Consider the following 14,416-nt stretch of genomic DNA (forward strand, 5'->3'; position numbering starts at 1 on the left):
ATCAGGCTCCGAGATCGAAACCTGGCCACGAGTTGACTACTCTAAGTGATAGTCTAGGTATGGTTAGTGGTGTAGACTTCCATGCAGGAGGCCGAGGATCAAATCCCCCCAACCTCATTTTCCAACATTCTATATTTTTACTTCAACAACTCTTATAAGTGTTGTTATACGTTTTTATTACAAAAAACACAAAAACCAAAACTTGTTAACTGTAAGGATGGTTTATGAGCTAGACTTCCATGCAGTAGGTTCATGTTCTAATCTCCCCTTTAACCTCATTTTTTCCAACATTATATATTTTTAGTTCAACAACACTTATAAGTGTTGTTATACGCTTTTTTTTTTTTTTAAAAAAGAAACTTGTGAACTGTAAGAATGGTTGATGAGCTAGACTTCCATGCAGTAGGTTCATGTTCGAATCTCCCCTCTATCCTCATTTTCTCCAACATTATATATTTTTACATTTAAAAAAAAAAAAAAAAACTTGTGAACTGTAAGGATGGTTGATGAGTTAGACTTCCATGCAGTAGGTTTACTAACCTCATTTTTTTCAACATTATATATTTTTACATTTAAAAAAAAAAAAACAAAACTTGTGAACTGTAAGGATGGTTGATGAGTTTTACTTCAATACAGTAGGTTCATGTTCGAATCTCCCTGACTTTCTACGATGTTTAGCGAAGAGTTGTAAATCTCCATTTGTAGATGTATATTTTCCCCGTAGTGAACATACATTATCAAAAGCTTTTTGTAAATCCAATTTGCATAGTACTCTATCTTTTTTGGATTTGAATCTAGAGTCAATTAGTTCTCCTGCAATAAGAATCTCATCTAATATTTATTTATTTTCAATGAATGCCCCTTGATTTTCTGATATCAGTTTAGGAAGAACTTTCTTGAATCTCTGTGACAACACTTTGGAAATTACCTTGTATATGCTGCTTACTAGGCTTATAGGCCTAAAATCTTGTGGAGATCCACATTGTTCTTTTTTAGGAATTAAACTTATCAATGAAACATTTGTTCTCCAGTCAAGCCTTTGCTGTACTTCAAATTCTTTTATAACTGCCATAAAAACTTCTTGTATCACTTCCCAAGACACTTTATAAAATTCCATACTATAACCATCCGGTCCGGTGACTTATTATTCTTAAAATGTTTTATAACCATCCATACTTCTTCCTTTGAGATGTCTTTTTCCAGTTCCATGCTTTCCTCATCTGTAATTTTGGTGAAGTATTCTTCATTCATTTGTGGTCTTATTTGATGTTGTTCTTGAAATAGATTTGTAAAGTAGCTTGCAATTTCTTTTAGATTTCCTCCTGACAGAAATTATCTTCCCCATGAATCACTAGTTTCTGGATTGTGTTTCTTCTTCGCCTCCCATTTTCTAGTGTGTGAAAATATTTTATGTTTGCATCACGCTCTTGAAAATGCTGATTCTTGGCTCTGGCTAGCCATTTCCTTGCGTTATCCAAATTGATTTGCTTCAAAGTTGCCCTCTATTCCGCTCTTTCACTGAATTGTTGTTCAGTTAAAGCTCCAGTTTCCTCCCTTTTATTATGTGCATCAATTTGTCTTGTCAGTTCTTCTTTCTTTGCCGCTACTTGTCCATAAGTCTCCCTGCTCCATCTTTTGAGAAAAAACTTTAAGTTTTGCAATTTCTTAGACATTATGTAGCTTGCAGTTCCAGCGTAACTCAAAGCATTCCACCATATGTGCAGATTAGATAAGAAATCTGGATGTGTAAACCAAAATCTTTCCACTCTAAATGGAGGTTTGTTTTTGTTGATATTGCAGGTAGTTAACAATAATGCTGAATGATCTGACAATGTTCTAGATAGCGTTGTTTGGGAATTTACTTTCAAAATGAGGGAAAACCAGAATTCTATCTAATCTACATAGTAATGGATCAGGTTGCATATTAGACCATGTGTATAACCTTCCATTTAATGGTAAATCTATTAGAGTATGTACCTCCATGAATTCATTGAATAATCTGTTGTTTCTTCTTGACTCTCCTGGCTTGTTTCTTGCTCTTCTCCTTCTTATTGCATTAAAATCACCTGCAATCACCCAATGTTCAGTGGCCCATCCAGTTAAGTCTTCTAATTCTACCCAGAACTCCCAGCTTTCCCAGTAAGTGCAAGGAGAATAAACGTTTGTAATGCACCATTCATAATCTTCAGTTTTGCTTTTTAGCTTTTGAGATAATGTGTTAGGCCCTACTGCTTCATCTATGCATTCAAAGAGTGTGTCATCCCATTTAGTAAGAAGACCCCCTGAGAGACCTTGAGATGGTATGTCCTTCCATTTAAATTGGTCATTTCCCCATATATTCTTAACCCACCAATTATTCATTTTCATCATGTGAGTTTCTTGTATCAGACACACATTTGGTTTAGTTTTCCTTGTTAAATCTTTCAGAGCATCCATTTTATCTTTTGCAGTTATCCCTCGCATATTCCAAACTAGAACCTTAATATCCATTAAAACCATTTAACCCATCTGAAGCCAGATCCACTATATCTTCATAAATTTCGGTTTCACCACTCTTCTCTTCTGTAGAATTTTCAATTGTATCTGGAATTTCAATGGTCTTCTCTGTGGAGATTGAAATTGTTTGATTTCTTCCTTCCAATGATGACATGTTCCTTGCAACAATTTCAGTACATAATGCTCTTGCTTTATCTGCATTTCTTCCAAAATTTGCACCAATATTTGTAGTAGCTTCCATTATCAAGTCCACTGTGTTGTGGATTACATTTATTAAAGTTGTATTTTTAATTAAAGTTGGGTTTAAAAAAGAATGAATATACAGAAACGACAATATTTACCAGAAGAAGCGAAAAAAAGATGAAAGAAAAGACTACCAAAACAAAAAAAGTTGTTTCCCTCTAAAACAGAATGAAGAAATTGATATGTAAAGAATGACTCGCAGCTTTTGTCCAAGAAAGTAACTAAGTTCTAGCTTCCTAAGCCACATCTCCATCAGTTTTAAAAGTATAATCCTTCTCAAATGTAAGCTTATTGTAATGGCAAAATCTGACAGTAGCGTTGTTTGAATAAGGTTAACTCCACTCTTTGGTACTCATGTGCCTCCTTGACGCTTTGTTATCAATTTTAACCCTACGCCGTCTTTCGGGTAATTAGAGATAGCTCTAGTTGTATGAAGGGTTACATGCATAATTCAATAGAAGATTTGCGCATGCTAAACTATTTTAGAGTTGGACATAAGAAGACATACAACAAACTCTACTCATGTGGAGTGTACTTCGGAAGATCCGGAAATTGGTGAGCTGAAGATTTGTTGGGATGGTGGAGCTTTGGGCAATACATGCCAAGCTGGTTAAGCGGTGATTGCCAGGGACGCTACCTGTCCCATTTTAAGGACGCTGTGTGTTATCACTGGCTAAATATTTAATCACATGGCAGATTTAGCCCAATTTTGAGGTCACGAATAACGATAGCATATCATAAGTCACCATAAAAATTTGGGTTATAATGATATAGATTAGTTCATATTGTGTAATTTCTGGGTTTTAAACTTTTAATACCGGTTACTAGAATTACATGTATAAAGATCAATTTTTTCTTTTTTAATAAATAAACCAGGGGCTAACCCTGAAAGTTATAACAAGGACACAAAACAATAACATACATGACGTGACTTACAATGATTTCCATAAGTGACCAGAATTTTGCGTAACCAAAATCTCGAGTAACCAGAATCCATAACAAGAATCCAATATTAGTGACCAACCCATAAAACAGTAGCAGTAAAACTAAACCTAATAGTAACACCCCGCATACCTACGGGTGAGCTTGGATCTTTGAAGCGTGATCCACAACTCCGTGAGAATTTTTGGAGTTGTAAAAGTATTTTTTTGATATTTTACAAAACAGAGAAACGTTCCTGAAAAATTTTGACGGGCAGAATTTTGTTGTTAACTAAAGTAGTTTTTATGGGGTAACCATGAGTTTTTTGATATGGTGGTTCAAACGAAGTTTATAAATCTAGATATTATCTTCAAAACTCATATTTTATCTGAACCAATGTTTGTGAGATGTGGTGTATTAAGTGATTGGGAAATTACCGTGTCCGTGGTCAGAGTATAAACGAAGTTTGTGACATTAAATTGAAAAGGAACATGGCTACCAGGCGCATGTGGATGAACACAAGTCTTCCAAATATGACAAAGGCGAGAACATCAAACACAACTCTAAGCATAGTCTTCATAAGAAAGGTATGTTTTGTAAAACTGAATCCGGCATTACTTTAATTAAGGGTGATTTTTATGTTTGTAAACTTCCTGGCCATACGGCAGTAAAGTGTAGACAATATAAAACCTTAATAAGTAGAAAGTTAATGCTAATTTAGTTGAAACAAATTAGAACAAGTTCATTGACATCATGTCGGAAGTTATTTTAATAACTAATGTGAGAGACTGGTGGGTGGACTCTGGAGCCACTAAGTATGTTTGTTGAAACAGAGACCTGTTCACCTCTTATCAGAGGATAAGGGATGTTGAGAAACTCTATATGAGTAACTCATCTGCGATAGAGGTTTCATAAAAGGGAAAGGTCGAGCATAAGCTCATATCTGTAATATTCTCACACTGAATGAAGTTTTCATGTTCCGAGCATATGAAAGAATCTTGTATCTTGTTCTCTTGAAGATGGTAAAAGATTGAAGATCTTAATTAAATGTGGATAACTTGTTATAACTAAGGGCATTGATTTTTTAGGAAACAGTTATAGGACTTAGGGTCTATATAAGTTTAAAGGAAAATCTGATGAAGTGAACATAGTTTGTTCTTGTGCTTTCTTTTGTGTGTCTTTGAATGTTTTGCATGGTAGACTTGGAACCGTAAAATTATAAGTCAATGCATAAACTTCCTAGCATAGGCTACGTACCCAAATTTAGTTTGGATCTTGAACACAAAAGTGAAATGAATATGCTATAAAAAATTTTAGTACAAATGTTCATAGTAATTCTAAGCCCTTAGAATTAATTCATTTAGGCCTAGTTGACATGATTTCAACCCAAAACCACTATGGTAAAAGATGGTTTATAACTTTCGTGGATGATTGTACGAGGTACTATCTTGTATACTTTCTTAGGGATAAGGATGATGCCTTAGAACCCAAAACTACTATGGTAAAAGATGGTTTATAACAGGATATTCTACGAAACCTTAAACAAACCCTATTTCTGCAAATTGTATGCAAACCAGGCTCAGAGATTGAAACCTGGCCGCGAGTTGACTACTCTAAGTCAGAAACTTGGTAACAACGAAGAATCCATCCATTTACAGGTAATATTCTTTCGGAATATTCTACAAAAACTTAAACAAACCCTATTTCTGCATATTGTATGCAAACCAGGCCCCGAGATCGAAACCTGGCCGTGAGTTGACTACTCTAAGTCAGAAACTTGATAAGAACGATGAATCCATCCACTTATAGGTAATATTCCTTCGGAATATTCCACGAAACCTTAACCAAACCCTATTTCTGCATATTGTATACATACCAGGCTCCGAGATCGAAACCTTGCCGCGATTTGACTACTCTAAGTCAGAAAATTGGTAAGAATAACAAATCCATCTATTTACAGGTGAGATTATTCGGAATATTCTACGAAACCTTAAACAAACACAATTTCTGCATATTGTATGCATAACATGCTCTGAGATCGAAACCTTGCCGTGAGTGGACCACTATAAGCCAGAAACTTGGTAAGAACGACGAATCCATTCATTTACAGGTAAGATTCCTTCGGAATATTCTTCGAAACCTTAAACAAACCCTATTTCTGCATATTATATGCATATCAGGCTCCGAGATCGAAACCTGGCCATGAGTTGACTACTCTAAGTGATAGTCTAGGTATGGTTAGTGGTGTAGACTTCCATGCAGGAGGCCGAGGATCAAATCCCCCCAACTTCATTTTCCAACATTCTATATTTTTACTTCAACAACTCTTATAAGTGTTGTTATACGTTTGTATTAAAAAAAACACAAAAACCAAAACTTGTGAACTGTAAGGATGGTTGATGAGCTAGACTTCCATGCAGTAGGTTCATGTTCTAATCTCCCCTTTAACCTCATTTTTTCCAATATTATATATTTTTAGTTCAACAACACTTATAAGTGTTGTTATACGCTTTTTTTTTTTTAAAAAAATAAACTTGTGAACTGTAAGAATGGTTGATGAGCTAGACTTCCATGCAGTAGGTTCACGTTCGAATCTCCCCTCTAACCTCATTTTTTCCAACATTATATATTTTTACATTTAAAAAAAAAAAAAAACTTGTGAACTGTAAGGATGGTTGATGAGTTAGACTTCCATGCAGTAGGTTCACTAACCTCATTTTTTCCAACATTATATATTTTTACATTTAAAAAAAAAACAAAACAAAACAAAACTTGTGAACTGTAAGGATGGTTGATGAGTTTTACTTCAATACAGTAGGTTCATGTTCGAATCTCCATGACTTTCTACGATGTTTAGCGAAGAGTTGTAAATCTCCATTTGTAGATGTATATTTTCCCCGTAATGAACATACATTATCAAAAGCTTTTTGTAAATCCAATTTGCATAGTACTCTATCTTTTTTGGATTTGAATCTAGAGTCAATTAGTTCTCCTGCAATAAGAATCTCATCTAATATTTATTTATCTTCAATGAATGCCCCTTGATTTTCTGATATCAGTTTAGGAAGAACTTTCTTGAATCTCTGTGACAACACTTTGGAAATTACCTTGTATATGCTGCTTACTAGGCTTATTATAGGCCTAAAATCTTGTGGAGATCCACATTGTTCTTTTTTAGGAATTAAACTTATCAATGAAACATTTTTTCTCCAGTCAAGCCTTTGTTGTACTTCAAATTCTTTTATAGCTACCATAAAAACTTCTTGTATCACTTCCCAAGCCACTTTATAAAATTCCAAACTATAACCATCCGGTCCGGTGACTTATTATTCTTAAAATGTTTTATAACCATTCATACTTCTTCCTTTGAGATGTCTTTTTCCAGTTCCATGCTTTCCTCATCTGTAATTTTGGTGAAGTATTCTTCATTTATTTGTGGTCTTATTTGATGTTGTTCTTGAAATAGATTTGTAAAGTAGCTTGCAATTTCTTTTTTGATTTCCTCCTGACAGAAATTATCTTCCCCATGAATCACTAGTTTCTGGATTGTGTTTCTTCTTCGCCTCCCATTTTCTAGTGTGTGAAAATATTTTATGTTTGCATCACGCTCTTGAATTCAACTTTAGAAAAATAAGAAAAGGATTAAAAAAATATGTAGCAGATCGTGAAGTTGCATCGAAATGATATGATAAGTCTCCATACAACATAAAACATAAAAATACAAGTAAGAAATGTATAAGTTTCACCTCCTTCCATTAAAGAGAAATAAGAAGAGAAGTTTCCATCCTCCCACGGAGATGCACAAAAGAGTGCATTTCTAAAGAAAATTTGAGGGAAGAGCATCAAAGAAATGCCTCCTCAAATAACAGAGATGGCAAAAATGAGAGTCATCCTGTAAAAATATTCTACTCATAAAGTTGAGTGGGCGGAACCTCTGAACTTGCGATGGTCAAGTTTCGTGAAAGGTGAGGAATATCAACAGAAGGCAAAGCCTCTGAATTTAAGACTGTCAAGTTCGGTCTAAACCGTGAAGGAGAAGGAGATAATTGGCACAAGACAGAGGCTCTGAATCTACAAGGAACATGCTGCGAAAATGCCAGGTCAACAAAGAAGATCTAAAACAGGATATGGAGACACTACGAAGGCGAGCTGGTTTCAATGTGACGACAAGTCCGAAATGAATACACTACGAGCAAGAGAAGCCAAGAGCTATCAAGAGATTGGGTGAAGAACAAATTGGACGCTAAGCCAATTACAAATTAAGAGGGGGTGTTGGAACATCTAATTTGTAATTGTCTAGAATGATCTAGAAAAATATAGAGAAATGTAGAAAACAAGTATTCTAGAATGTACTAGAGGAGCCAAAGTCCTTAGAGACTTGGCTAAGTTAGAAATGTTAGTCAAAAAGATGTCCTAGTCTAAATGTCTACTAGGGTATTCTAGAGAAAGTCAAGTAGGTCAAATTAGTTTACATTTAGAAAACTCTAGATACAACTAGAGTGAAGTAATATGAAGCCTATAAATAGGCATGTTGTAACCATTTGTAAGCAAGCAAGCAAGATTCAATTCAATAGAAGATAAAGTTCAAATTTACAAAGTCCTTGCTTCCACCTATAAATAGGCATGTTGTACACCATTTTCAACAGATTCTGATTCTGCAGGTTGTTGGATTGCGTTCTGCAGTTGTTTGATCTACCTCAGCAAGTCCTCCCAATCTATCTCCAATAATCTCAAAATTCTTCTTGGACCACAATTGTACCGGTAGTCCTTTGATACGAATCCAGTGCTGAGCTAAATTGAAAGATGTGGAATTAATTGTGTCGTCCTCATCAATCCATCTCTTGATTTCGATGATTGTATCTCTATACTTCCATTTTATTGGCTTCCAACAACTCCTCCATTCTTCATCATTATTAGGTTGAAAGGACGCCAAAGAATCATTGATGAGTTTGAGTTCTAAGTACCTGTTCCATTGAAGCTTTGTAGTTATTTCTTTAGCAACCTGATTCCATGAGGTTCTGCCATAAGCTATGCAACAAAACGTACGAAGAGGTCTTGTAGTTTGTTGAGAACTCTTATCCCCTGGGGAATCAGAAATTAATGGTACTCTTTGAGGAATAAATGTTCTGTGCCCAATAAGTTTGTTGAGATGTTCATTAAATCTCTTCCAACCATAACTATCTCTGCCTGTTGGAACGTATAATGCCTTGTTACTAGCCCTGATAAAATCTCCTCTTGAGTTGTGTAATTTCTCAATGAGAAAAGCAAAATTTCCTTCGCGATTTGACCATTTTTTCCGGTTTGATTTTGATTGTAAAATTTCTCCCATTACTTTACTTATCCATTTTCCGATCTGGATAGAGAAGATGACTTTGAAGTTTAAACCACCTGCTCCTCTTTCAATGATCTTAAAACCATTTTGATTACCTAAAGATTGAGAAGAAAATTCAAAAGATTTTGATTCAATTTGTGTGATATTTTCAAAATTTTCCTCACCCTCTCTGACACTCTCTCTCATCTTGAAGTTTAAACTGCTCTTCATAAACTATTGTTTACATTGGATATGCATAAAGAAGATCTTGAAATCAATCGTCTTTGTAGACCTGTTTCCGTAAACTATTGTTTACATTGGATATGCCTAAAGAAGGCTCATGCTAATTCTAATGAATAAAAAGAAGATAAAAGGAGAATTAATTAGACTTGATGCTAGTAAGGAAAAAGTATCTACCATTATGCTCCCCTTAAAGCCTTCCGAACATTGGTCATGGTTTGCTCGAGATGGAGGGATTATTATGGTTTTTTGAGTCGGCTACAGATTGTAATACAATGCAGTTATGGTATTTGAAAAAGAAGAAGAAAGGTTGTTGTGGTAATGAGGATGATGATTGGGTTATGATGTTCAGTATTAACTTAATGACAGAGATCAGTTTACAACAGCTAAGAGGAAGTACGAGTATTACTGCTAAGTCACGATCGTCACCTGTAGTAATGAAGAAACATTATTGGAGCAGCCCTATTTTATTTGTCATGGATACAAAATGCAAAATCATGTTTACCTATACGGACTATGAAGATCAAGATTCGTATGTTTGCTCGTATGACATTGTGTTAAACCAAGGGAGTCTAGTTTATGCAACGCAGCAGGCAAGACTATTTAGATATATTCACTATTGGCATGGCAACAACACTGCGGCATCAACTCAATGATGTTCAAAAAAAAAGAAACCACCCACACTATGGAGTTAGTGTCCAGAATCCCAAATGATACAACGGTAGGAAGCAACTGAAGTCTGAAGCTAGCTCACATTAGTTGTGGTTATTGATTTCTAGATTTCGGATCTTACAGCAATTTAATTTCTTTGTTTTCGGTACTTATTAGTGTTGGAATACTGGTTCATTTTAGTGTTCTGCTTCCATATCTGTCACTTTCGTTTATAAAACCGTATTGATCATTATGTGCCCGGTCGATTTTGCATATAATGTTTGATTTTGTAATGAATTCACAATCTTTTTCTACCTAATCTTTTTAAACATTATTATTTTCACCGTGATAAGATGAAAATCTAGCTAACATGTCGATCATCAAATGATGATAAAGACGTGTAAGGTAAGATGTTAACCTCAATGAGGTCGCGTCTTTTTCGTTTTTTCAGTTAAGATATGCTGGCAAGATGTTAGTCAGTTAAAGCCTCATGTGCTGGAAATTAAGCTCGTAAACATAAAGCAGGACAAAAATATAAAAGATTTGGTAGGATGTACTACAATGTTTTCCACAAGCAAGAGTTGAATGCAATTAAATGGCTTGCTTGATATCTTGCGCGTTCTTCTCTACCCTACCACATGTTGGAATGATTTACCACTTGTATCTAAACGACCACAGTGTGATTGGGAGCCATAATGCCGGACTAATGAAAACAGCAAAAGTTGTTTGACGTTACAATAGCAATCATAAAATGATTACTGATTGTGTTGATGGACTTCTGCATGCATGCTTATTCCTTTCCTATTTGTTATAGTTCTTCACAGCATCATCTTAATTTTTCTTGTTTTTGACATGTGTTGAACCAGCTAGGGAATGTAAGATATATTATGGACGAAAAGGTGGATGAACTAGAGAAGTTGGTACGCAATTGATTGAGGCTTCTTTTGTATACATATCAAGTATAACGTTGGGTACTTTATGAGGATCGGCCAGGTTGGGGTTGCCGGATGGTCACTTGTAAGTTGTATTACTATGTTCCTGCATTAGACATTTTGGAAATATGGAATACAATAATCTTCAAGCATCCAACTGATGAATCCCGTTCGAGACATGTTAATTATGTAGAAATATGAGTTTGTTGTAACTCCAATATCTTAGAAGATGGTTTTCTAGGATTAGGATGTAGGAAGTTATCGTCGGTTATTTCTCATTGTATATATATTTATTTATGTTGACAAATGAATTGTATTGTGATTATCATTAATTTAGTCTCTGTTCTTCATCATGTTTTGACTCTCTGCCCGATCTCTATGCCAATCCAACAGTGGTATCAGAGCTAGGGTAGAGAAAAGGGTAGAGAGTGATTATTTAAGAAAAGAAAAACAAAATAATTCAGAGTGAAGAGAAGGAAAATTGTGTTTAGAAAATTATGTCGTGAAGATTGAAGTTTGCAAGCAAATGTCTGTTAAGAAATCAATCATGATGTGGATATGATGAAGTTTTTAGTTTAATGGATGATGATGATGATGATGATGTTACCGTGTTTATTTTATGTACGAATGTATTTGCGTATTTGTATCTGTCTGTTTACTTTTGGATTATTTGAAAACTGTATGAAAATGTTTGATGTTCTGCCATGAGAGCATTGGCGTATCTACAAGCGATGTAAGCGATGTAGGCGGTCGACTAGCGTTAGAGAACCGCAATTCCAAACAGTTGACGAACATGGAAGCATCAAGAGATGGTCCATAAGCATATGGATATCTGATGAGGAGTTAGTCGAAAATCAAGTAGTTGGATTTCGTGATGTAATTTGAACGTTTTGTACACGTTCAATTTAAGGGAAGATGTAGAAATATGAGTTTGTTGTAACTCCAATATCTTAGAAGATGGTTTTCCAGGATTAGGATGTAGGAAGTTATCGTCAGTTATTTCTCATTGTATATATATGTATGTATGTTGACAAATGAATTGTAGTGTGATTATCATTAATTTAGTCTCTGTTCTTCATCATGTTTTGACTCTCTGCCCGATCTCTATGCCAATCCAACAGTGGTATCAGAGCTAGGGTAGAGAAAAGGGTAGAGAGTGATTATTTAAGAAAAGAAAAACAAAATAATTCAGAGTGAAGAGAAAGAAAATTGTGTTTAGAAAATTATGTCGTGAAGATTGAAGTTTGCAAGCAAATGTCTGTTAAGAAATCAATCATGATGTGGATATGATGAAGTTTTTAGTTTAATGGATGATGATGATGATGATGATGATGATGTTACCGTGTTTATTTTATGTACGAATGTATTTGCGTATTTGTATCTGTCTGTTTACTTTTGGATTATTTGAAAACTGTATGAAAATGTTTGATGTTCTTCCATGAGAGCATTGACGTATCTACAAGCGATGTAAGCGATGTAGGCGGTTGACAAGCGTTAGAGAACCGCAATTCCAAACTGTTGACGAACATGGAAGCATCAAGAGATGGTCCATAAGCATATGGATATCTGATGAGGAGTTAGTCGAAAATCAAGTTGTTGGATTTCGTGATGTAATTTGAACGTTTTGCACACGTTCAATTTAAGGGAGGATGTAGAAATATGAGTTTGTTGTAACTCCAATATCTTAGATGACGGTTTTCCAGAATTAGGTTGTAGGAAGTTATCGTCAGTTATTTCTCATTGTATATATATGTATATATGTTGACAAATGAATTTTATTGTGATTATTATCAATTTAGTCTCTGTTCTTCATCATGTTTTGACTCTCTGCCCGATCTCTATACGAATCCAACAAATTAAATGTGGAATACTTCCTGACCAATGCCTACTCGTTGATCTGCATAAAATGATTTCTTCCAAGCTGAGTTTAAGCTTATAAGTTTCTCTGACTCCCTTCTCTAGAGATTCCTAGGCATAGAGCTCGTTTTTACTGTAGTTGTGGACACTACGGGAAAAATCATCATTGACGACACAAGATAAGCGTTGTAGTACCCATACCACAACTCCATTTCATGCATTGTGGAACAGGGGTATTGTAGAAAGTCCAAGTTTTTCTACAATGGTTGACAAGTGTTGTAAAGGGTGATGTGATTCATGGTTCGAAAATAGTTTGTCAATGTTGTGATTCTCTTTCGATTTTTTTTATGACCTAACACAACTCTTGCTTGTATTGTAGAACAATCGTGGACAACATAAGTAGCATATCGTAGAAATTTTTACACAACACTTATTAGTATTGTGAATATTACAGTTAGTACACTTGTTAGCATTGTAGAAGTACCTTGATACAACTATACTATGTGTAGTAGGACTATCTTGGACAACACATAGTTATGATTGTAAATAAACTATTTTACAATACTTGTGAATAAGGTCAAACCCATATTTCAGAATATATATTTCACTTTTGTCACTACTATTTTTGAAATGTAAAGAAACAACTAGATTAAACTGAAATGTAAATAAACAATTGGATTAAACTGAAAGACTCATTCAAATTAAACCAAACCCAGAATTAAAGCATTCACATACCAATGTGATATACACAAAATATACAAAAAAGTGGCAGTGATATGTTTGTTGCCAAAAGTTAAGTCTCCAAAAATATCACAAAAGATTAAGAAGTCTATTGGTAGATTATTCTATCTTTGGACCATGTGATAAAATTTGAAACAACATCATGAACAGTTCTGACTTCTGAAGTATCTTGGTAGACAAGAGCATCATCCACATAAGAAACCTTCACACATACAATGTAGGCTCCAAGACCGATTGGTTTTCCATGTATCTGCTTACTTGGATCTGTTTCAGCAATTTCAGCCTCTGCAACCACCTCGTCCTCCTTGTACCAGCTTAACAACTTGCTTCCAAATAAATGTATCAATACATGAGTCATCAAGAATAGCATAACAACATGGTATTATCTCAGAATATTTCTAAGATAAAACTTTGTAGAGAACTTCAAACAATTATATTTTTAACGATGCAATAGCTTTCACATGGTGAATATCAAGACTGTAGAACATACCAATTTCACCTCCAATCGGGCGTAACCTTCTCAACTTATGGTATGTGGGGTGGTGTGTTTTGAACGATTTTCTTGCATTTTTATTCTTCTGACCTGAATAGAAAAGTAAAAAAATCATTTGACAGACTTGAAAGTTTTTAATACAAATATATAGGCATTCTATATAATAGAAATTACTTACTCTGAATTCAATAGAGTCTACATGTTTCACAAACTCTTCCCACTCCCTAACTGTCATGGTCCTGGGCATTAACTTCTCCAGCCGTTTCTTTTGTTCTTCCCCTTGTAGCCGATCCAAAGAGTCGAGTACCAAACCAGCTTTCCTTGACCTTTCTTCTCTAAGATAAGTTGCACAGATGGATCACCAATCGGTTGTTCATTAGCGTTGAAGAAAATTGTTCTTTTCGGATCAGCAGAATCTAAGCCTATACAATCAGAAAGACTGATAAAGGTAATACTCACAATGTTGAAGTGCTTCAAGTAACGCCGCAATGAGTCAATCCTTAGTACTGGCAGGTTCACCTTCTGGTAATA

At 34.9% G+C, this 14,416-nt stretch overlaps 1 protein-coding gene and 1 long non-coding RNA gene across 2 annotated transcripts; both read right to left on the minus strand.

The window, feature by feature from the left end:
* Positions 1 to 1,502: 1,502 nt before the first annotated feature.
* Positions 1,503 to 2,436, minus strand: LOC113340093. Its single transcript, XM_026585314.1, has 2 exons — positions 1,863 to 2,436; positions 1,503 to 1,738 (listed from the first exon to the last, which is right to left on the minus strand). The coding sequence occupies exons 1-2, from the start codon at positions 2,434 to 2,436 to the stop codon at positions 1,503 to 1,505; spliced, it is 810 nt and encodes a 269-aa protein (XP_026441099.1).
* An 11,188-nt stretch (positions 2,437 to 13,624) lies between these two features.
* Positions 13,625 to 14,182, minus strand: LOC113339997. The gene is made up of 3 exons (XR_003355235.1): positions 14,064 to 14,182; positions 13,883 to 13,975; positions 13,625 to 13,718 (listed from the first exon to the last, which is right to left on the minus strand). It is a non-coding gene; the product is annotated as an uncharacterized LOC113339997 (long non-coding RNA).
* Between the last annotated feature and the right edge of the window lie 234 nt (positions 14,183 to 14,416).

The sequence above is a fragment of the Papaver somniferum genome, unplaced genomic scaffold (genome assembly GCF_003573695.1).
Source record: "Papaver somniferum cultivar HN1 unplaced genomic scaffold, ASM357369v1 unplaced-scaffold_21, whole genome shotgun sequence".
Taxonomy (NCBI): domain Eukaryota; kingdom Viridiplantae; phylum Streptophyta; class Magnoliopsida; order Ranunculales; family Papaveraceae; genus Papaver; species Papaver somniferum.